This window comes from Neolamprologus multifasciatus, chromosome 23 (genome assembly GCF_963576455.1).
Source record: "Neolamprologus multifasciatus chromosome 23, fNeoMul1.2, whole genome shotgun sequence".
In the NCBI taxonomy this organism is placed as follows: Eukaryota; Metazoa; Chordata; class Actinopteri; order Cichliformes; family Cichlidae; genus Neolamprologus; species Neolamprologus multifasciatus.
Window position 1 is genome coordinate 19,713,495 of NC_140460.1, and position 22,096 is coordinate 19,735,590.

The 22,096-nt window shown below is 39.8% G+C and overlaps 2 protein-coding genes across 5 annotated transcripts; one reads left to right on the forward strand and one right to left on the reverse strand.

Annotated features, from left to right (window-relative positions):
- Window positions 1-520: 520 nt before the first annotated feature.
- Window positions 521-19,033, forward strand: LOC146491442 (protein EFR3 homolog B-like). 3 transcript variants are annotated; one of them, XM_085152802.1, is made up of 23 exons: window positions 521-1,231; window positions 1,586-2,086; window positions 5,630-5,706; window positions 5,874-6,001; window positions 6,311-6,461; window positions 7,028-7,149; window positions 7,518-7,667; window positions 8,014-8,109; window positions 8,543-8,621; window positions 9,380-9,515; window positions 9,592-9,744; window positions 9,858-9,969; window positions 10,090-10,141; window positions 12,011-12,183; window positions 12,732-12,807; window positions 12,999-13,160; window positions 13,316-13,447; window positions 13,558-13,625; window positions 14,343-14,476; window positions 17,786-17,877; window positions 17,953-18,001; window positions 18,269-18,375; window positions 18,568-19,033. In XM_085152802.1, the coding sequence occupies exons 2-23, from the start codon at window positions 1,801-1,803 to the stop codon at window positions 18,700-18,702; spliced, it is 2,670 nt and encodes an 889-aa protein (XP_085008928.1). In that variant the 5' UTR covers window positions 521-1,231; window positions 1,586-1,800; the 3' UTR covers window positions 18,703-19,033. The 3 variants fall into 3 exon arrangements, with proteins under 3 accessions (XP_085008928.1, XP_085008927.1, XP_085008929.1); XM_085152801.1 differs by having other exon boundaries at window positions 1,778-2,086; XM_085152803.1 differs by lacking the exons at window positions 521-1,231; window positions 1,586-2,086 and adding an exon at window positions 2,903-3,431.
- A 1,068-nt stretch (window positions 19,034-20,101) lies between these two features.
- On the reverse strand, window positions 20,102-21,762 carry LOC146491443 (pro-opiomelanocortin-like). Of its 2 annotated transcripts, none has more exons than XM_085152867.1 (3): window positions 21,508-21,762; window positions 20,835-20,955; window positions 20,102-20,737 (listed from the first exon to the last, which is right to left on the reverse strand). In XM_085152867.1, the coding sequence occupies exons 2-3, from the start codon at window positions 20,949-20,951 to the stop codon at window positions 20,228-20,230; spliced, it is 627 nt and encodes a 208-aa protein (XP_085008993.1). In that variant the 5' UTR covers window positions 20,952-20,955; window positions 21,508-21,762; the 3' UTR covers window positions 20,102-20,227. The 2 variants fall into 2 exon arrangements, with proteins under 2 accessions (XP_085008993.1, XP_085008992.1); XM_085152866.1 differs by having other exon boundaries at window positions 21,503-21,761.
- Between the last annotated feature and the right edge of the window lie 334 nt (window positions 21,763-22,096).

Sequence of the window (22,096 nt, forward strand, 5' to 3'; positions counted from 1 at the left end):
CAAAGGACACATTTTGGATCTTGTTTGCTGTATTGGTGTCACCCCTAAGAATTGTGCTGTATTGGACATGCCTTTTTCAGACCATAAATTAGTTTTATTCAATGCTAGTCTCCCACTATACAAAAATAAACAAAACCGCTCAATTACTTTTAGAAATATTAGGGGCATTGATCTATCAGCTCTTTCCCATGGCATTAATAATTTTCCTACCTTGATGCCTCAGCCTTCGTACACTTCGCTCTCTTCAGCTTCCCTTCTGTCTGTTCCATCTGCCCGCCTGACTACCATTGGACTCAGAGCCTTTAGTTGTTCTGCCCCTGTCTTAGGCCATTTTTACCTTGCTAAGTTTTTATATTTGTTTTTATACTTTTATGACTGTTTATGTCTAAATTTTATCTTACCATGTTTGCTATATATATATATTTTTCTTATGTTTTTATGGTATTGTTTACGTGTTACTGTAAGGTGACCTTGAGGGTCTGAAAGGCGCATATAAATAAAATGTATTATTATTAGTAGTAGTAGTAATACAAGGAAAACAGAGAAAACCCCAACAATAAAATGCTAATTTATTAGCCTTAATATAATTTAAACAGGGGTTATAAATAAACTCACCTCCTGTACAGCTGTTCTGAAGGAGGAAATTAGCTTTAGACATCAAAGACGGACTCCTGATGGAAGCAGAGAATAAACTCTCTGTTTAAAAGTCCTTGTAACCCATTTTCCTACACAACCCAGAATGCACCCTGACAGGTTGGTGGAAAACATCCACTCAGATGTTTTTTATTGCTGCTTTTATTGCATTAATCTTAATCAGACACCAGAGGGAGTCACTCCTACAGCCCAGCAGCACGCTGGGAAGAGGATTTCTCTCCTGGCTGAAAGAAGGATGAAGAAGAGGAGGGTGAGAGGCGCTTGTTTTTCTTCCCTGTACAGCCATCGAAGAACGGCGTTTGTTTCACTTTTTAAAGTTTAAAATGATTGAAATCATTAAAGTTCCTCAAACAGCTGGAGGTTTCAGGAAACTCCTCCTCATCTTTCTCCTCCTCCTCCTCTTCCTGATGCGCTGTGATGTCAGAGGTGCTCCAGCATGCAGAGCCGGGTATCGATCGCTCTCATTGATTATTGACCGAGCCTGACGGGGAGCTGGGGCTCAACAGATGTTACATAAACAGTTGTTGAGCGTGTTGGAGGGAAACAGCTGCAAGAGAGCGACGCTGCAGACGAGCAGGTAGGACATCGCTTTTTATTTTACACTGCTGTCTTCATCATCATCTTCAGTAAAACTCACATGTGAAAACTCACTTCTTTTACACTCATCTACAGTAATGTGAAGCTAAAGTACAGTTAATAAATCAGCATTTATCATGAAATCCTCAATCAAAGCAGGACTTTTATTAATAATAAGTTTAAAAACAGGACTTTTTGCTCCATGTGTTATAATATAATACATATATAGGTAATGCTGTAAATACTAGTTAGTACATCTTTAATTTCCTTTCTTTGTGTTTTTTACTTAATTACCAAACTAAACATTTGTGGGGAATAAATGGAAAATAATTGGGGTCCTTTTATCTTTTCAAAGATTTTCAGGGACCCAAACTTTGATTGGTTCCCTCATGTTGGGCTCTGCTGAGGAAGTTGGTGTATCAGAGCTGCAGATCTGAAGGGGTTAAATTCAGAAGAATTTTAAGAGGCAGGCTTTTCATTTCAATCCTTGTTCTTATTTTCCTCCTCTACCTCTCCCCATCCACACGTCTCCTCTCCTCTTCCTCAGGACCTCTTCTTTTTTCTCCAGAGATGCCAGGGACTCTTCTCAGGTTCCCCAGCTTGCCGCGGGGGGTCACCATGCCGGCACTGTTGAACTCTTTGCCCCGAGGCATCAACCCTCCCAGTTTACCCAGAGGAATCACCATGCCCAGTATGCCCACTCTGCCCAGTTTACCCAGTATGGCCCGTGGCCTGACCATACCCAGCTTGCCCAGGGGGATGTCGCTGCCGAGGGCTGCCATGCTGGCCGTAACTGAGGCTCCAAGGCGGCTGCTGCAGGACTGCTACTCTGTGCTGGACCACCAGACACCCGGAGGTAACGGATACAGTGAATACACTGGCTGCTTCACATTAAGACTCCAACAATGTTTGTGAGGAGGACGTCTTTGAATCAAACAGATAAAGGATGGGTGTACTTTTAAATTCTTAAAACAGAAGCCAAAGCAGAAGTACCTTTAATTTTCTTATTAATATTCCACATGACCTTGGTAAACACTTTCCTGATGTGTTTATACCCTCAGTCTTTAGTTTTGGGTCTAACTAAACTTTGATCTCAATAGAATCAGGAAAGAGGAATAACTGGCTAACAACTTAAGACTTATGCAGGAGACTTAACTGGAATAAATAGATGCAGCCAAGCCTAACAAGAATAACATATAATATTATGAATTTAGGTTTAGTGCAAGTTATTGTTGATAAACAGGGCTTTTAAATTACATCCCACTGTGGATCAACAGTCTGTTGATAGCATTACTTTCATGGTCCAAAGTTCCGGAAATTAGATCATATAATATAGAAGATCAGCCCAACTCCTGCTCCGACTCAACTTCGACATTTTGAATGAGCATCTAACACTTAATTGTCTTTTCATATTTTTACTGAATATATGTGGATTTTTTTTTTTATCACACTAGATCTCAGCACAACCCAATAAAACTACCATCAGACCGATCGTCTTTTTCAAAAGAGGAAAACATCAAATACTTTCTGTCCTAATACTGTATTTTTTTCTCACATAGGCTCACTTATTAAGTCTAAAACATGTAAGCAACCTTATATTAAACAGCCAGAAAGTGAGCGATAAGTTAAGAGAAGAAGACAAATGAATGTCAGTTTCAGTTTTGTTCCCTTTCTGCAGTAAAAACAGAGCAGATGAATGTTTTCAGTTCTGCAGGTTTCTGATATATATATATTTTTTTCATTTTCGGTTGGAATGATGAATAAATCCAGAGCAGATTATAGAGCGCTGAGCTGCTGCACATGGCCCGGATCTCTCACTCACACTCACACTCACACACACACACACACACACACACACACACACAGAAAAGTCTTTCAGGGTTAAGAGCCTGTGGGAGTATAAATACTACACTGTTAAATCTGTCTTATTCCATTTTAACAAACTCGTTAACAAACAGCATCTTTTTGTTTTATTTTAAATCTTTCATCTGGAGTTAAACAGCTAACATGCAAAAGCATTTTCAACATTGTCCTCTGACATTTAATCTGACCATCGAGATACGAGCTTTATAACTGACGGTGAATGAAAGGAGGCGGGGCGACATCAGTGTGTGTGTGTGGAGGATTAACCACAAGTGTGTGTGTGTATGTGGTGGATGTGACAGTGTAGATGTGAGCTGAACGAGTCATCCTTATGTACGGTAAGAACAATTATTTTTATTTATTAAGCCTTATCTCAAAATAAATAGAAACAGATTTAAAGATCAAACACAGGCATAAATGAAGCTTCAATTAGCCGATAAAAGTCCTGAAAAGATGTGCGACAGTTCACCTCTGCATCAGCTTCTCTCCTTAAATCTACCTGTTAGTCATGATGTCAATGTATTTTAAAGGGACAACTTACTGTATGTGTTTTTTTCTAGTTTAACAGTTTCAAACCAATATTATGAAGGTAATAATAATAACATTAATAATAATAATAAAATTAATTACAGCTGCAAGCAGTGATAATTGGGCGTATCAAGGCACGCTGGGATTAAAGTGTTTCCTGTAGGCATGCAGATTTCTGATTGGCTGTTGCAGAAACGTAATGTTTATTACAAAAACTGTGTGATGTTAAAGAAACGCCCGCTAGTTGTTCATTGTGTTGCTGTGAATAATGTTAATATAGTGTCACAGCAGTACCTGATAGAGTCGCAGCCTTTAATGTATTGATTGACGTTTTTGGACAAGCCCCTCACAAACTGAGACCCCAATTTGAGCAAATTTTTGAAAAATTACTTTTTTTAAATAGTATTCGATGTCATTAAAACAATTTTGTTTAGAAAAAGTGTTAAAATACACTAGTTACCACTTCTTTTAAAGGTTTCTTGGTTGCCATGGTGATGGCTCTCAAAAGAGTGTCTTTAACATGTTGGAAGTATGACCAAATTTCATACATGTACCTAAAACATGGCAGCAGGGCTCCTGGGTTGTATAATAAAATAGAGACATTTTCACAAATCACAAAGTGCAAAATTCTGAGCATGTTAAGCCAGTGGACTCTTTTTCTGCAATGCAGATAGAGTTTTCTTATTTTAAGTTGAATGAATGAACTACTGATTTGAGTCATTAAAAGTTGGTTCATTTTAATTGTGTGTGTGTGTGTTTTTTATTTAATTATCCCTAATACGGCAACTGTTTGTCATTGTTATAATATCAAATAGTTCAAGAGAAGAGTCTTTGTTACTTTACTTAACCATGTGAGGATCCGTAATCATCTCTCAATGATCTGACGATGACCATTATTCTTATTATTCATATTAACAAAACAAATAAAAACCAAACATACCACTGTCATGGGATGTATCATCATATATTGTAACTAATAATTCATCTGAACAACAAAATAAACAGTGAAAAAAATACAATTTAAAACCAACTCGTGAAAAAGCTCTCAGAAAAGTATGATCTGCTGGTTCTGCAGGGTCTGAAGGTCCAAACATGCCACCTGTCCTGGTTTTTGAGACTGAACAGCATGCTCGCAGTGACAGTGCGGATTCTTTAAGCTCTGCTAACTAAAAAACACAAACAATATAAACACATTACATAACAAACCACGGCAGGATTAAGATGTGTTCTCACTGCTGCATTGTGTGTGTGTGTGGTGTGTGTGTGCGTGCGTGCACTCGTAGGCCTGTTGTTGTGAGGACCACATCTTTTTGCAGAGTCTTCACTGTAGGACAGTTTTGGTTTACAGATTCAGGTTTGAATCAGGTTTATGTTCAGTGTGTCATTCAGGGGCCTCGTAAAGTCAGGAAGATGAGCGTTTGTGTGTTGTGCTGGCAGCTGACCAGTGGCAGATCTCGTCTCCTTTAATCCCCCAAAAGCCGTGACGCTGAACATGGAGAGAGATGAAAATCAAAGAAAATCTATAAACGTCCAGTACAATACATAAACTCGACTGCCCACTTTAGGCTGTTACAAACATTTTTTAAAAACTCACTACTGAAAACAGGTTTTTATTATAATTCAACCTGCTTTATAACATTTTAAAGAGTTTTTGTGTCGTTCTGTAGTTAGTATATTATATATTTACAAATAAATGAAATTATAAAAATGGCTCCACAGTTTTCTAGCTCCAAGAGAGGCTGAATGTTATTATTATTAACTATCAAAAACAATGGAAAATAAAAAATTCTCAATTTCAGAATTCCTAAAAAAAGTCAGTTCCTTAATAACTCAGATATATCCTAAAAATTGTGAATATTTTAAATCAAAGATCAACATTTTAATTTATTAAAATTATTAGAGGACATTTTAAATATGGAAATGTTTCTCTGAAGCCTGCTGTGTTTCAGACTTTGTTTCAAATACATTGTAACTGAAGGGGGAAATTTAAACGTGTCTCTGTGTTCAGGGCTGTGTGGCTGCTGCTGGGCCTTTCGGCCACGCTACAAGCGGCTGGTCGACAACATTTTCCCAGAAGACCCTGAGGTAAACACCTGTACATCTACACCGCACAGTCTTTACATTTATTTTAGTGCTTCAGTATCAAATGTAATCAAAATCCAAAAATGTCATCTTTATTTCACATATTCATGAAGTTTCAATAAGCTGCACAGTAACAACATCTCTGTGTGTATTTGTGTGTGTGTGATCAGGAAGGGCTGGTGAAAGCCAACATGGAGAAGTTGACCTTCTTCGCTCTGTCTGCTCCGGAGAAGCTCGACCGCATTGCTGCGTACCTGTCAGAGCGTCTGACCAGAGAGCTGAACCGCCACCGCTACGGGTCAGTACACACAAACACACTAAAGCCCACACAGATGGCCTTAAAATCATTATGCTAACTGGCAGCTTAAATGAATAAAATTCTACTTAAAAATCATTGAAAAAAGACATTCAGAAGTCAGGATCTAGAGTATCCCTGTAAAGCAATCAGCAGTTCAGGTCTTTTAAGTATTTAAGATCTTTTAAGTATTACAAGCTTCACACTTCTCTGAAATCAGCCCACCTTATCTAGAGGAGTGACTGATCTCAGGGGTTTAAAATATGACACACATGTTTAACAGCAATGTGATTTTTTTTCCCGCCCCCTCAGGTATGTGTGCATAGCGATGGAGGCGATGGAGCAGCTGTTGCTTGCATGTCACTGTCAGAGCATCAACCTGCTGGTGGAGAGTTTTCTCAGCACACTGCGTCTACTGCTGGAGGCTGACAAACCACACCTCCACATACTCGCCACCAACTCTGTATGTAGCACCCTGCAACAGTGGACAGCATTTAAAAGCTTTGAGATCTTGGTAAAGTGTTCATGGGTTTGCAGTAAAGGAAACATTTACTAATCACAAGCTGCAGTAGTGATGTTAATTTGTTAATGATTATTTGTTCATTTGACCATTCACCAGTCTTTTAACATTCATTAAGTTTCATGTATTATGAGGAACTGCAAGCATTTCATCTAATGAAGGAATGTAAAATCTCTTAATGAATTTTACAAAGTAGAAGTTGTATCACAGTAGGAATGTTTCTCGGAACTGTCAATTAAAAGGTTAATTAATTATCCATAAGTTTAATTTATATATTTGTTTTTTAAGTAGATCTAAGTTCAAATTAAAGGGCAACCTATAAGTAAAATTTACATTTGAAATTTATTTTAATACTCAAAATTGAGCAGTTTTACTTCTGCTTGGGGAATTTGGAAAATGTGATCTTATTATTTTTAAATTTGTTTCTTGTTTTAACTGTATGTGTTCATGTGTAATTGCTTTTCAATGTGTTTTGATGGATTAAGAGGCTCATTTTGTGTGTTGCATAGTTTGTAAAGTTTGCAAACATCGAGGAGGACACACCGTCATATCACCGGAGCTACGACTTCTTCGTGTCTCGCTTCAGTGAGATGTGTCACTCTGATCACGAAGACCTTGACACCAGAAACAAGTCAGTTCTGAGGTTTAACTTTGACTTGATACGAACTCACAGACACTTTTTAAGAAGGGTATACAATTGTGAGTGCCCGAACACAAATAATCAACAATTTTAGTAATCAACCATTTGATTAGATATGTAAGCATCCTCAGTTTATGCCTTTTCATATGTCAAAGTTTTTTTTTTATCAGCAAATTGTTGAATAGTATTGATGATGCATGGAGCATGTTTCTCTCTGTATAAGAGGAATATTGTGGAATAATCCAAAATTATGAAGTTTCATAAAATAAACAGCAAAACAAAACTCAGCTCCAGAGTCTGGAGATGAACGTGTACTTAGTGTGTTTCTGGGTAAACTTATGAAGTTTGTGTGTGTTTAGGATCCGTGTGTCGGGGATCTGCGGGCTGCAGGGCGTGGTGAGGAAGACGGTAGACGATGAGTTGCAGGTGAACATCTGGGAGCCGCGTCACATGGAGCAGATTGTCCCTGCCCTGCTGGTCAATCTGCAGCAACACTCACAAAACGACAGGTATAGACATGTATTAATGTTAACACTCTCATACACCTACACGTTTTACTGCTAGATATGTAAAGTGACATCTGTGTTTAGGATTATATTTAAAAGCACTGCCGTTGGTTCCCACATTCAGCTGGTGACACTCCTATCTAAACATCAGCTAATTTTGAGATTTTGTAAAATGGATAAGAAATTTAATACGTTTGCTATGCTGTTTATGGTGCCGTTAAATCATGTGGTCAAATAAAACAAAGCCAAAAGTCACTGAAAGTACATTTAAACAGTTAAATTTACTCAGAATATTGTATGAGATTTGGTTAGTGGCTTGTTTTCAGCATTTCCCTCTTTGTTTGTTCAGCGGATCTCCAGCAGAGCAGACAGAGGTTTGTTTCAGGGAGCTGCTGTGCCGAGCTGCTTATGGACACATTAACAACGCTATCAAACCAGTGCTCATGTAAGATATACACTATATTTATAGCACAATAGTAGTATTACTCCTTACGAAAGCAGAGTGCTTTGTATTAAGTACACAGAAAAAGATTAACAAAGATTTAATAATTTCTTTGAAGTATGGAGTCAAAACATCAAACACTCAATCAAAATAGATAGAAAGAAAGTATCTAACTTCCTTCAACTGTATCTGCTGATATTTATACATATTCATATATAATACTGTTGGACTCTATTATAGTGACTTTGAAGTTCAAAATGATGCTTATTTATCTTGCACATACCTTCATGCTCAACCTCTGTTTATCGTTTATTCTGAGTAGCTGTACTAATAGAGGTCAAAATCAGTAGTAGCAGCAGTATTTATTTAGTTTCTAGTATATATGATATGCTATAATAATATATCATTACATGCAGATTGCTGGACTGTCTTTCAGGCACCTGGACAGTCACAGTCTTTGGCAGGGACGAGGGTTTGCTGTTCAGTGTTTTCAGATCATCATGTACTCTATTCAGGTTTGTTATTACACTAATAATCCTGTATATACTGCACTATAGTAATAGTTGTCATTTCATACAGCAAGTTAAATTAATACATTTAAATTACCTCAGCTTTAAAGTAACATATATTTAAATGCCCTTCAAAGGAACTTAAAGGAAATACTCTTAGACTGTAAAGTTAAATACGTATCTGTAGAAAGAATGAACTTACTTATTTTAACTGTGTGTACTTAATTTAAGTACTTTAGGATGTGCTTTAGCTTAAACATAATTACTTTATTCCGTTTAGTTTTGTAAATGTATGATAATATAATTTTAAATAAAATTTAACTGCTGTTATATTTATGTAACAATAATGTCAACTTAATTATGTTAATTTCTTTCTTAATTATTAGAAAGTACTGTAGTATTTAATATTATAGTTTAAGTATTGAAAAATAAGAATAACAAGTTTAACCTAAGATTAACTTAACAAAATGCATTTGGTTAAGCATTTAAGCACAATTACTTAATCTTAATCTTACTGTAGTGTTACTGAAAGTTAATTTAAATGTATTTTCAACATAACCTTAGTTAAATCTACAAAGTTGAACTAATAATTATTATTTTAAGTACAAAATGTGGGAAATAAATAATAATAAACACTGCTAATGGTACATTCCTTTTACTCATCCTACATTTACCTCTAAAGCACTTAACTGTCCCCAGCTGTGCTGGCTATATTACGTGTCACTCCACCTGTTATTCTGTAACTGAACTGAACTCTTGGTCAGTCCCAGCACTCCCACCTGGTCATCCAGCAGCTGTTGGGTCACCTGGATGCCAACAGCAGGAGTCCAGCTTCAGTCAGAGCTGGGATTGTGGAGGTCCTGTCTGAAGCAGCCGTTATAGAAGCGACTGGATCTGTCGGTGAGCCTCCAGCTCACACCCACATCTGTTATATACTGATATACACAGTAATGCTTAATGTTACTATACTCTGCAGGTCCCACAGTGTTGGAGGTGTTCAACACGTTACTGCGACAGCTCAGGCAGAGCGTGGACTACCAGCTGACTGGTTACTATGACAATGGTGGTAAACATAAAACCAGCTCGATTGAAGAGAAAAAACTGCAGGACGCCGTCATTAAAACTATTGGTGTGTTCATTCTGGTATTTCAGCACTTTTTTGCATTAAAGGTGACAAACTTTTCTTTGTACTTTTCATTTTATTTACTTCATTTGAGCTGATGTTACCTCATGAAATTTCAGGATCCTTTGCCAACACACTGCCTATTTACCAGAGGTCAGAGGTCATGCTGTTCATCATGGGGAAGATTCCTGTTCCTGGTATCTACCCAGCCTTGGGTTCACCCAACTCCGGGTACCATTCACACTAACTTTCTGTGCTCTTTATTGCCTGTAGTTAACACTGTACTCACCTAGTATTTGACAAAATACTTGTAAAACACCTTAATTTTGTGAAATAATATTCTTGACTCAGGTTTGAAGGCAGCAGGATGATACAGGTGATGCTGCTGAAGTCTCTCCTCCAGGTGAGTTCTCTTTAAAACTCTCCAGCTCTGCTCTTACCTTTTGAAAGCACACAGTTAAAATAATAAAGGAAAACCTGGAGGGTTGGTGAAGTGCAAATTTACTGTGGATTTTGAGATAATCAAAATGAAATGGTGTTTAGTTTATTGGTTTATCAGATAAACAGCAGGTGAAACTGATTCAACACTCGCTGATTAAAGTCGTATGACTGAATAAAGCTGAATAACGTATGTCTCCAAAAGTTGGTTCTGGTCATCTGGACGTAGCGTTTTGTGGGAGAAACGTTTCGTCACTCATCCAAGTGACTTCTTCAGTCTCAGCTGACTGCAGGTTTCCCCAAATCTTATAAACAGCACATTTGCAAAATGACTGAAACCAGCCCACTGAAGGGACAATTGGCTGGGAGGTCAGTTCCTTCATTATAATTATGCAAATTCTCATGACTATTGACCAATTGACCACATTGACCACTGACCAAAACCCACTGATCAATGGCCATGAGTACCATTCACAGAGAGTTGGGGAATGGCTGCAATCACAGCATTGTAAGATGGCAAAAGATGTACCCTTAGGCCCCCTCCTCGATTCAGAGATGGCCTTTCCCTTTTCACGTAAACGGTCTCCTTGACTCCACGCTCAAACCAGCGTTCCTCCCTGTCCAGGATGTGTACATCCTCATCCTTGAAAGAGTGTCCACTGGCCTGTAGGTGTAAATAGACTGCAGAGTCCTGGCCTGATGAGGTAGCTCTTCTGTGTTGTGCCATCCGCTTCGCCAGAGGTTGTTTGGTTTCCCCGATGTATAAATCCTGGCAATCCTCCTGGCACTTAACAGCGTACACTATGTTACTCTGTTTGTGTCGGGGGACCCGATCCTTGGGGTGGACCAATTTTTGGCGCAGCGTGTTTTGGGGTTTAAAAGACACGGAGACCCGGTGTTTAGAAAAAATGCGTCTTAACTGCTCCGATACTCTTGACACATACGGGATCACTACATGTTTTTGCTTGGGCAGCGGTTGTCCTTCTCTCCTGGATCGGCTGGAGCTTTCTTTTGGTGCCTTTCCAGCTTTCACAAAAGTCCAGCTGGGATAACCACATTTACTCAGGGCCTTCTTGATGTGCTGTTCTTCTGCCTCCCTGGTCGCTGTGTCAGTGGGGGATGGTGTTCGCTCTGTGTTGTAGCGTCCTAATGACACCCAGTTTATGCTCCTGTGGATGATGAGAGTCAAACCTTAAACACTGATCCGTATGTGTAGGTTTACGGTACACGTCAGCTTTTAGATGTCCCCCATTACTGCTGGAAATCTCACAGTCTAAGAAGGCTAACCTGCCACTTTTCATATCCTCCCTGGTGAATTTGATGTGTTGGTCCACCGAGTTAATGTGATCTGTTAAATGTGGTACATCCTGAGATTTGATTTTCACCCAGGTGTCATCCACATACCTGAACCAATGGCTTGGTGGTGTTCCAGGGTAGGATAGCAAAGCCCTCTTTTCCACTTCTTCCATGTACAAATTGGCCACGATGGGTGAAACTGGGGAGCCCATGGCACACCCGTGTTTCTGCCTGTAGAACTGACCCTTATGTGAAGTAGGTGGAATGAAGACACAGTTCCAAAAGCAAACACACTTGGTTGATGCTGAGAGTGGTCCTCCCACAAAACGCTACATCCAGATGAACAGAATCAACTTTTGGAGATTTACTTACCTGGATGATTGAGCATGCATCAAGATGAATAACGTATGGTTCAGGTAAATCAGAATTTACAGCACTTGAGGCTCATCTTTGTAATCTTTGAAGCTGTATTCATGTAAGCTTAAATAACATTTTCCTGTCAGTCTGATGTGCTCGCTGTCCTTCCTCTGTGCCTCAGGTGTCAGAGCATTACGAAAGTAGCAACCTGCTGACGGCGCTGCCCTCGTCCTTCCTGGAGCCTCTGCTGTCCTTCACGCTGATGGAGGATCCGGAGATCCGCCTGCTTGTTCTGTCCATCCTCACCTCGCTCATTGACAGACGCCACAACGCCTCCCGGCTCACCACAGCCAGGTCACACTTCCACAGAGACAACACCACCATTACCAGAGACTAATGACCGATGTGGAGAATAATGAGTTGTAAAGAGCTCCACCCTGTGGCAGGGAGATGTCACTGCAGACCTGCTGATTGTCTTTAGCTTGTGATGAAAATAATGTAAATACTTCCACTTTTCTCTCATTAAAAGATGATCTGCAATAATCATTTTAAAGGAGGATCACATAGCATCTTTGGTCATTCTAAAAGGTTGGAGGCGTTTCAGATTATATAAACAAAGATACTGCTTTGCACACATTTTTACAACAGGCTTGAAAGAATCAGTGAATCTGCCTTATAAGACTGTTGTTCAGTCTCTACCTTAAATTCAAAATTAAAGTCATGCCCAGATGCATTTTATTTAAAGTGCTCCTATGGTTCCCTCATCCATAGAGCCCGCATGGCTGTTCATTTTGATCCTACAATTGTGGATTTATTATAGCAGAAAACTGAAAAATAGCATTTGGCTAAAGGCGTTAACTGACCTGCTGAGGATCGATAAGTTATTGGTTATGTGTCTACAGTGTGGCATTTGATGTCTCATCCTTGGAAATGAAAGAGGACAGATGCTCTCGACAGGACAACCTGTTCATGAGGAAGGTAAGCTCACATCATCAGAGACACCACGAATGATGTCACTAGTTTGGAGGTTTGAGGTTGGAAGAATTTATTTCAGAGATTTACACCAAGATTTGATCAGATGGCTTTTAAAGGCAGGGATAAAACGGGTGGTCTTAAGTGTACATCATGATATTTGCACATTTCAGCATGATGTGTTTGTGTTCATGCAGCATGCTCAGCGTCTATACAGACACGTCTACCTGGCCTCTAGGGAGGAGAACAGTGGACGCAGCCACTACCAAGCCCTCTTCACCCTATTGGCTGTTCTAAGTGTGGAATTGGCCAATGAGGAGGTTGTGGTGGATCTGATTCGACTGATCCTGGCTCTGCAGGTAGGCAGAACCTCTTTGATATGATTTAAAGGCCCGTGTAGGGGCAAAGCTTAGTTTATTAATGTTGCAGTGTGTGGTGTTTACAAATAAACAATAAATAAAATAGCACATTGCTTCTTCCTCTCCCTTTAACTTTCCTGTGATTGGCTGCACAGGAGATGACTCTTTCCAATCAGGAGTGTCTGTCAGTGTTTAATCGCTGTGGGATCCACGCCCTCTGCGCCGCCTTCCTCAACCTGCTGTCACAACTTGGCCCGCCTCCAACACTCCACCAGCACATCACTCAGGTGAAGTCGGTGTAAGTGTGTGTGTGTGTGTGTGTGAGTGTGAGAACATGAGAAACAAAGGTGTTTGTTAGCACAACGTCACAGACTGTGTGTTTGTTTTGGATCTCCAGGTGATAGAAAGTCGACAAAAGGATGCTCCTCACCTGCTGCCCGAAGTCATGTTTTGTGACAAACCCAGGTAGAGCGAGAGGCGCACTAATTGATTATATTAAAACCTTATAAAATGTAAAACTTTAGTTAGAAATAAGAGTAGAAATTCAACCAGACACCCACATATTTACATCAAATCGAAAAGCAGAATAAATATTGTCAGGTTGCCCCATTTTAAAGTTAAAAAACAAATAAAATATAGTATTTTATGTTATTGAGTTATGTAATTACACTTTACTAAAGTGTTGAAACTCTAGTAGAAAAAGCATAAAACCATCAACTATTAAACAGTTCCATGCTGACCTCATATTGTTCTCAATATTCTTAATAATATACTTGTTATGGTTGATTCTGGTAACTCGCAGTATAGACAAAATCAATCCAATCAATCGTGCAACTAGTCAGCTCACGACTGTGGCAACTGTTCCTCCTACATATTCTCAGATCAGCTGCAAGCCGTGGGGTTGCCAAGTGCTGAGGCAAACAGTATGTAAAAGTCACTCTGCTCACTCAGTAACTGCAGGGCTCCTAGCATTAGCATCACCACAAAAGTGTACACCAAGGGCTTCATAGCACAGGTTTCTGTTGCCAAGCGACTCCTGTAGGTGTAGTGTGCAGGTGGCCCAGTTCTTCTGTCCAATGTACATTTATACAGATTCAATTGTTTAGCTTGGTTGTACCTCAGCTTTGTTTGTCTAGCACCAGAATTTTTAAAGTCTTGTTGTTATAACTGTGTGTGTATCAGACTCCCAGAAGGTGAGCTGAAGGTGGATGAAGCTTTGCTGTTCGTCCAATCAAAGATCTGCGAGGCCCTGGCAGGAAGCAGCTACAGCGCACACTGTGAACGCTTCAACACACTGTACACACCTCAGTTAACAGGTACTCAAACTAGGGTGACCAACCATCCTCTTTTCCCCAGACGTGAACTATTCACGTTCTGTTCGGGGCATCCGGGGGGATTTTCAAGATGGATGAAAATGTCTGGGTGTTTCCTATAGGCCTACTGAGGACCCATATGTGCAACATCATCCCCGAACTGCTGTGTTGTAAGTGGTTGTTCCGCGCTCACAGACGGGACAGAGCGCGGAGCGGTGTTTTGAAAAGATGCCAAAAGATGCCAAAGCGCAAGTGCATCTTTTCAGACAAACTGCAAAAGAAATTTCCCTGGTATCATAAATGGGAGGCGTAGTGCACTGTGTGCAGAGCTGGCACTTGCGTTTGTGTGTCTAATAAAGGTGCCGGAGATCTTGTTGCTTACGTGGACACAGAAAAACATGAAAAGGCTGTGCAAGGCGAAAATTCATCTAGTAAGTTGACTGAGTTCTTTGTTACACCTGGGGAAAACGAGGATGCTGTTGTATCTGCAGCAGAAGGTGCACCGGCATTTCATACTATGAAGCAACACAATAGCTACTAGGGGTGCAACGATACTCGTATCGATATTGAACCGTTCGATACAGTGCTTTCGGTTTGGTACGCATATGTATCGAACAATACAGCATTTTTAATTTATTTTATCAACTTTCCTTCTGTCCAACTTTCCGTGCTGTCTGTGTTGAGCGCTCAGTGGATCTGCGCTCGACAGTGCAGCCTAGGCGGAGTAGTCGAACACAGATTCACTGAGCGCAGGGCAAGCTAGCGAGACAGAAGTTAAGCTCTCCTTGCAACATGGCAAATTGAACCTCCCCCACCCTCATTCAGATGTGGCGTTTGGAACTATTTTGGTTTTCATGTGATGTATGACCCTGAAGGTAAGCGTGTCATGGACTAAAGTAAAACAGTATGTTGGATGTGCCACGCAATGCTCAATTACATGGGTGGGAACTAGTGTGTTAGCGCAGTTAGCTCGTTAACGTGTTGGCTGTCCAGCCCCATGCACGGGGCAATCCGCGGTAGCTCGTTAACGGAGATTTGCCGTGTTGTGGCGTTAACCTCATTTCAGATTAACGCTGACAGCACTAGTGGGAACACAACGAATATGACTGCACATTTACGCCGACATCATCCTAGTGCAAAGACAAGTCGAAGCAGAGAAAAACAACAAGCAGGCATGCTACAAACTTTACCGGAGTCAGCGGTTAGCACATGACTCTCCTTATGGGGACCTGATATGTTTAATATGCTGCTGAGAATATAGCCCAGAAGAAGCGTATAGTATAGCTTTTATTTTGGAAAGAGCCATTTCTCTGTAATAAACTCTCTTTTCCAAAGATGAGTGATTCCTCAATCAGATACAGGGCTCGCAAAATCGCTAGCCCCACGTCCAGGGGCTAGCGATTTTTCCAGTCGGGCTGCCCTGCCCTGCCCTGCCCGTCGGCCTATCGTAGGAAGGAAAAATATATGTCAATGCTTTTGTATTCTTTCGGAAATGTAGCTGGGTAATTATGTCATTGGCAGCGGTGAGCCACTGTGAATATGTGACATATTGAAATCGCTTGTGAATTTGAATTTGCGCTTGTTTTTTGCTTTCACTTTGCAATCGCGCGAACTGTGTATAGAGAGCGACGGCACTGATAGGTGAGTGATGATAATTTGCGCACCAATTCCTCTGACATCATCTTATCAATCATTAGCTTACTATGCAAACATGACAAGTGAAATCTCCCGCAGCAAGCTTAAACATGTGAGAGGTTGATCGCGCAGAGAATCGCTGAGCGTTGTGTGAGTTCGTGTGTAAAAGCAGCAGGATATATATTTTAGTTCTGCTGAGCCAAATAAGACAGGTCAGGGTGAAGAAGTGACAGCCAATGAAAAGCTTACCACAAAACGGAAACGTTATGACAAATCAGACTATAAGGCAAAAAGAAAGTGCAGCTTTATGGTTTCATGGACAAAAGAATTTCTGTGGCTGCAATATGACGAGCTAAATAACCAGGGCTGCACATAAGTGGTCCGCAGGTGCGTATTCGCTGTCAAAATAAAAAACGCGCACAAGATAAGAAGTTGCAACGCCTGTTTGCATACATAAGATTTTCTGGAGGAGGACAGACATTTGTTTAGAACTCTTAAAGATGTCGAAGAAGCTCCTTTAAGCAGTTACTTTGGTGTTCCTCCACCTCCAAAGAAATGTCAGAAGGAGTCCAAACCACAAAAGAAGCGCGTATTCTCGGAAAAGTGGTTGCAGGAGGTGAGCTGGCTTCAAACAAATGATGAACGCACAGAGATATGGTGCAGAATGTGCCGTGAAAATTTAATAAATGACAAATTAAAAAGGCATGAACTTTTTTTTTTGTATCGAAAAAATATCGAACCGTGACACCAAAGTATCGAACTGAACCAAACCGTGAATTTTGTGTATCGTTGCACCCCTAATAGCTACAGATCCATGGTTTGCACTAGTGTGTTGCTTAAAAAAAAAAAAGCATTTCCAGACTTTAACACAGCTAAAAAGTTCAGCAGTGCCTGCCAGCTATTGTCAATGGTGTGATAGTGCTGGATTCAGTGGAAGTCACTCTTGAAGCTCTTTCTCAGACTTAAGTAACCAAGGAACAGAGAAAATATTCCCAATCATACTTTGACTGGAAGAATGGTGGCGTGCAAACAAAATTAATTGAAGTTAGAAACGTCAAATGAGACAGCAGAAACCACTGCACAATACCTTACTGGTACCTCACTGGTAATTTTTCTTATACAGATGAGGCATTATTTCTGTAACATTATTTAATTCCAGAGGTTTGTAAGTTATTTTCTTTTGCGCTTGTTGACTTGTTGAAATCAAAAATCAAAACATTTTTGATTTCACTATTTATTAACAGAGATGGCATCTTTTAAATATGTTAAAGATTTCTTTAAACAAACAGTATTATTAAAATTCTTCATGACTGGGCCAAGTGTCCTCTTTTTTGGAAATCAAAATATGGTCACCCTAACTCAAACACACCCTTAATATTGTAAGTTTAAGTAGAACTGTCTTGAACAATAGTAGTTACACAGTACTCAACAATGATTGTTCAAGAGAGGATAGTAAAACTTAAACAGATCCCAGTATGGATTGTAAATAAGAACAAACGATCTAAAGCATTGTTGAGAAGCTGATGGTAATGTTTCTCAAAGTTCACATTTTAGTCAAAAACTGCAGGTAAATATTTAATAGCAGTGGGTTTGAGGGTCCACTTTAGAAGTAGTATGAGTGCACTGATAGAAGCACCAGTCTCGTAGCATTCAGACTGAATTACTGTTTTATTGTAGAAGAGGATCGTCTGTCTAAGAGGAAGAGCATTGGAGACGCCGTTTCTCTGCAGGTGGACATGGAACTTCCGTTCTGTCCTGATACACCACAGGTACCCATCTGCTGAATGTACCTGTCCTTTTGTCCATCGCACTGTTTTTGTGTCTGATCATATCTCTGTGTGCAGAAACCTCAGACTGAGCAGATCACCTTTGAGACGCTGAAGAACGCCATCGGTAGGCCATCAATTTCAAATCAATAGTATCACATGCTTTACTTGTGAACATCTAGGAAATATTCTTCAAATTGTCCCCTTCAGCAAATAGTGACAATAACTTATTTTGTATAATTTTATTTTCATTAAAATTAGAATTTTAACAATAAAAAACCCCATTTAATTTAAACCACGTAAGTGAAACTGTTAACAGTGAAATTCAAAGTGAAGCACTGGGTTAGCGTCAACAAAGAAGATCTGTCTTTGATCTGGTTTTTCTTTCTATCAGAGGACAGAGGCGTGGTCGAGGAAGAGGAGAGGAGGAAGCGGATGGAGGTGGTGGAGAGGTTTCAGACAGCTCCCTTTGAGGAAATTGCTGCCCATTGTGGAGCCAGGGTGAGCAGCTTATTGTACTCTAACAAAGCAGCTGAAAGCACCACACCCACGCCATCGATGTGATTCTCAGCCAATAAGAGTTCACTTTAGTTTAGTAAAGTTGTTAAACGTTTTTTCATCTAGACGAAATGATCTGTCTTGATGTGATTAAAACTCTGTTTTTTAAAATAATGTCTTTATTTGTCTCTCCAGACATCGTTGCTTCAGTCCAAACTCAATCAGGTCTTTGAACTCATCATACGTCCTCCTCCTTCTCCCTCTGGACATTCGGCACCTCGATCGACTCCGGTCTATGAGATGAAGTTTCCTGACCTCTGTGTCTATTAAAGACATTCAGCAACAACCTCGTGATGATGTTGAAGCACTTTGTTTGGTAAAGAAACGAATCAGTGGCTGTGAGGGAAAGAGGTAGGAGAATTAATATAAAAGAATCACACGAGGGCTTACAGCTGTGAGCCACGTTTTTTAGTGATTTAGTGTGGCTGTTTCCTTTATAGCTGTCAGATTTGATATTTTTGTATTAGAAATGGACTGACTCAGTGTTTGACTTCATATTTCCCAGTCTGCCCTACTGTTTGATCCCCCAGTCATGAGGTGCATCTGTACACAAGTATTGTTAATGGTTAAATGATGCTGCACTAAATAAATAGTACATGTTCATTTTATCGTCTCATCTTATTTATACACAGCAGACCTCTCGCTGTGACAAGCAACAGTTTGTTTTCATTTTCATTTGTGCAGCCCTGCCTTATTTTGAAGGTTCACTTTTTCTAAGAGTTCACACACAGTTGATTTGTTTTTTTCTGTGAACCAAGGCTTCTACTGTAGCAGTATTGAGTCATAGACTTGTTTATGTAGTTATAAATGTTATACTTTACCTAAAAATGTGTGTACAGGTTGTTCTGAGGACAATAGCTGTTTTTTTTTTTTTTAGATTAGTTCAGTGATTCGTATTTCTTCCATGACGCTACATGCTCTTTTTTTTTAGCACTTACCTCTTCTTTACTTTTTTCTGGCCCAATACTTTATATTGGTCATTACATATTAGTTTAGGAGTTTTGTTTAATGTGGATTTTTTTTTAGCAACCTTTTGTTTTTTTTATGATTTCACTTTCTTTCTTACCTAGTCTTCTTCTTCTTCTTCTTCTTATTATTATTATTATTATTATTATTATTATTATTATTATTATTATTAGCCCTTTAGAGCTTAAGGTCTAAAGCTGCTACATATTTGCTCTGGCATTTTTATTTTTTTTACAATATATTGCTTAAAAATGTTTAATTGATTTTGTTATTTTGGGGGGAAAATCCCACTGATTATAAAGGGTTAGTGCCACCATTGTAAGTTCCTGCTTATTTTATGAGCTCACTTTATTCTGCTTGATGGACACTCCTCCTTTTCAAGACTGACATTTAAAGACTTTTCACGTAGAGCATTTTCACCTACTTCAGGAGCTGACTTCTATTAAGATTTATTGCTGTTGAGGAACCTACAGTGAAGTTTGTTATTGTGGATGTGGATCACAGGTAGCAGGTGTCTGGTGTAGATGCATGTGTTCTGGATTCGTGCATTTGTGTAGAGAAAAGATGTATCTTGTTTTGCTTGCAAATAACTTTTTATAATTCATTTAATAATTAAAGTTATTTACATATATCAATACATATCAAAACATCTTTCTCAGACTCTTCCTCTCTCCATCACTCAATCAGGATCATGTAACAGATGGCAGTTTCAGAGCTTTTTTATTGGTCACTCTGTTAATGGGAACTCTTTGGTGCCTGATTGCCTTGGAAAACGTTTCCTCCTCCTGTCACTCCTCTCTCCGCTGCCTCATCCTCTTCTCGTCTGGCCTCACTTCTGCTGCTGTCCTTCTTTGTTGATGACGTTCTTGAAGAGCGTCAGCAGTGGCCTCTGGCTGCGCTCATCCCAGCTCTTCATGAAGCCACCGTAGCGTTTGCTGGTTGGCGGGCTGCTCCAGCGGAAGTGCTTCATCTTATACAAGCCGTCTTTCTTCTCCTGCACCCCGTTCAGGAGCTGCTGCTCCTCCTCCGCCTCCTCGACCATCTCCTGAGCCTTCTCTCCTTCCTCTGCCAGCAGCTGATTGGTGAGCTCTCGTCTCCTCATCTCTTCGGGGAAAACTTCAGCAGACTCCTCCGCCACGCCGTTGGAGGTGTACACTTTGATGGGGCGGCGTTTTCGGCCAACGGGCTTCCCCCAGCGGAAGTGCTCCATTGAGTAGGAGCGCTTGGCCTGAGAAGAAAGTGAGGAGGCGTCTGATGGGACAGCCGGCTGGAGGTGGGCGTTGCCGGGGATGACGGGGGTCTCGGCGGTGAGGTCAGAGTGACAGAGCTGGATGCACTCCTGCAGGAGAGAATGAGAAGTAAACGTGAGCAGGGTAAAAAAAATAAGAACCTCCCATTAAATCAGGTCTGAGTGAACAGTGTGTTTGTGCGTTTACCATTATGTTGCTCTCAGAGCTGAGCTCCTGGCAGCTCGGATGCTCCCAGCACTGGCTGACTACTTCTCTGGCCCCGCCCACTACCACTAATGCCACCAAAAGCCACATAGGACACATCCTCCTGTTGACCAATCAGAGAAAAGCACAGACAGAATGTTAAAAAATGTTACATTAACACTACATGTATAACCATAATGTGACTTACAGAGTAGGTATACAAAACAGATATCACTGTGAAAGTGATCAAATAAATAAATACATTCCATGTACATAAAAATAATCGTAATAAAGGGCGTGAAAGTACCTGTAATCTCTTAAGCAAAATACATATATTGGGTTAAACAACACATTACCATTGACTTTATATAAACGTATGCAAAGTTACATTAAGTTTATATTTTGTTGATGCCAAATCCTTGTTGTCAGTTCTGAGATGATGCGAATGTCTTTTTCTCACAATTTATCTTAAAATATATTACTCAGTATTTGTGCACAAATGTATTTTTTTTAGATCCAAGTCAAACAGTATTGAGTCAATCATTAGAAATTCATCATCTGTGAAGAACTAAAAAGTTATAAAAATGTAACAAGTGATTTTCGAGCATTTTAAGCACTTATTGATTTTAATATCATTATAAAAAGTTATTAAAGAAAATGATGATTCTCACCACACTTTTCTGCACCTCTTTGTCCTCTTATTGCTGGTGTTTTTCCCGTCACTCGGCCGCTGGATGGAGGTTTTTAGCTGTTGCTCTCTCCTCTTCTGTCGCTTTGACCAGCCGTCTGATTTTTATATCCTGCCAGCCAAGGACACGTGCATGCAGATAACGTCATCACCAGCATTTGCTCCTGCTCGCAAACATGGACTGTTTCTAGAAAACGGACAATTCCATGTTTTCCCGCCTCCTCCTTCCTCCACATCAACCCCTCCTGCCCCTCAAATATTCACATTTTATATGGAGAAACTGTTTTATTTTCATAATCTCAGCTCTTCATTCTTTTTCAGGTTTAAATCTTCCTTTTGTGAGCATTTATAAAAAGATTTCCAGCAAAGTTCAGTTTTATATTCACAAACTTCAACAGCCTGTATTTTTTTAATGGCAGGGTTTTATGATTTCTGGTTGTTTACTATTTTTTATATATCTCAAGATTCTTGAAATTTCCTTGAGAAAATCAGATAAAATACAGACAAATTCACCCTTAAATTGAGCTTAAACTTTGCAAAAACAAAACACACATTAAATCTAATAAAGACTTTGGGG

Bases quoted from the DNA above. Each gene is read 5' to 3' on its own strand.
- LOC146491442 (XM_085152802.1), top strand. From the start codon at position 1,801: ATGCCAGGGACTCTTCTCAGGTTCCCCAGCTTGCCGCGGGGGGTCACC. The intron at 6,002-6,310 runs GTCAGTACACAC...CCGCCCCCTCAG, and splicing joins CTGAACCGCCACCGCTACGG to GTATGTGTGCATAGCGATGG. The intron at 9,970-10,089 runs GTACCATTCACA...TTCTTGACTCAG, and splicing joins TTGGGTTCACCCAACTCCGG to GTTTGAAGGCAGCAGGATGA.
- LOC146491443 (XM_085152867.1), bottom strand. From the start codon at position 20,951: ATGTGTCCTATGTGGCTTTTGGTGGCATTAGTGGTAGTGGGCGGGGCC. The intron at 20,738-20,834 runs GTAAACGCACAA...TCTCTCCTGCAG, and splicing joins GCTCTGAGAGCAACATAATG to GAGTGCATCCAGCTCTGTCA.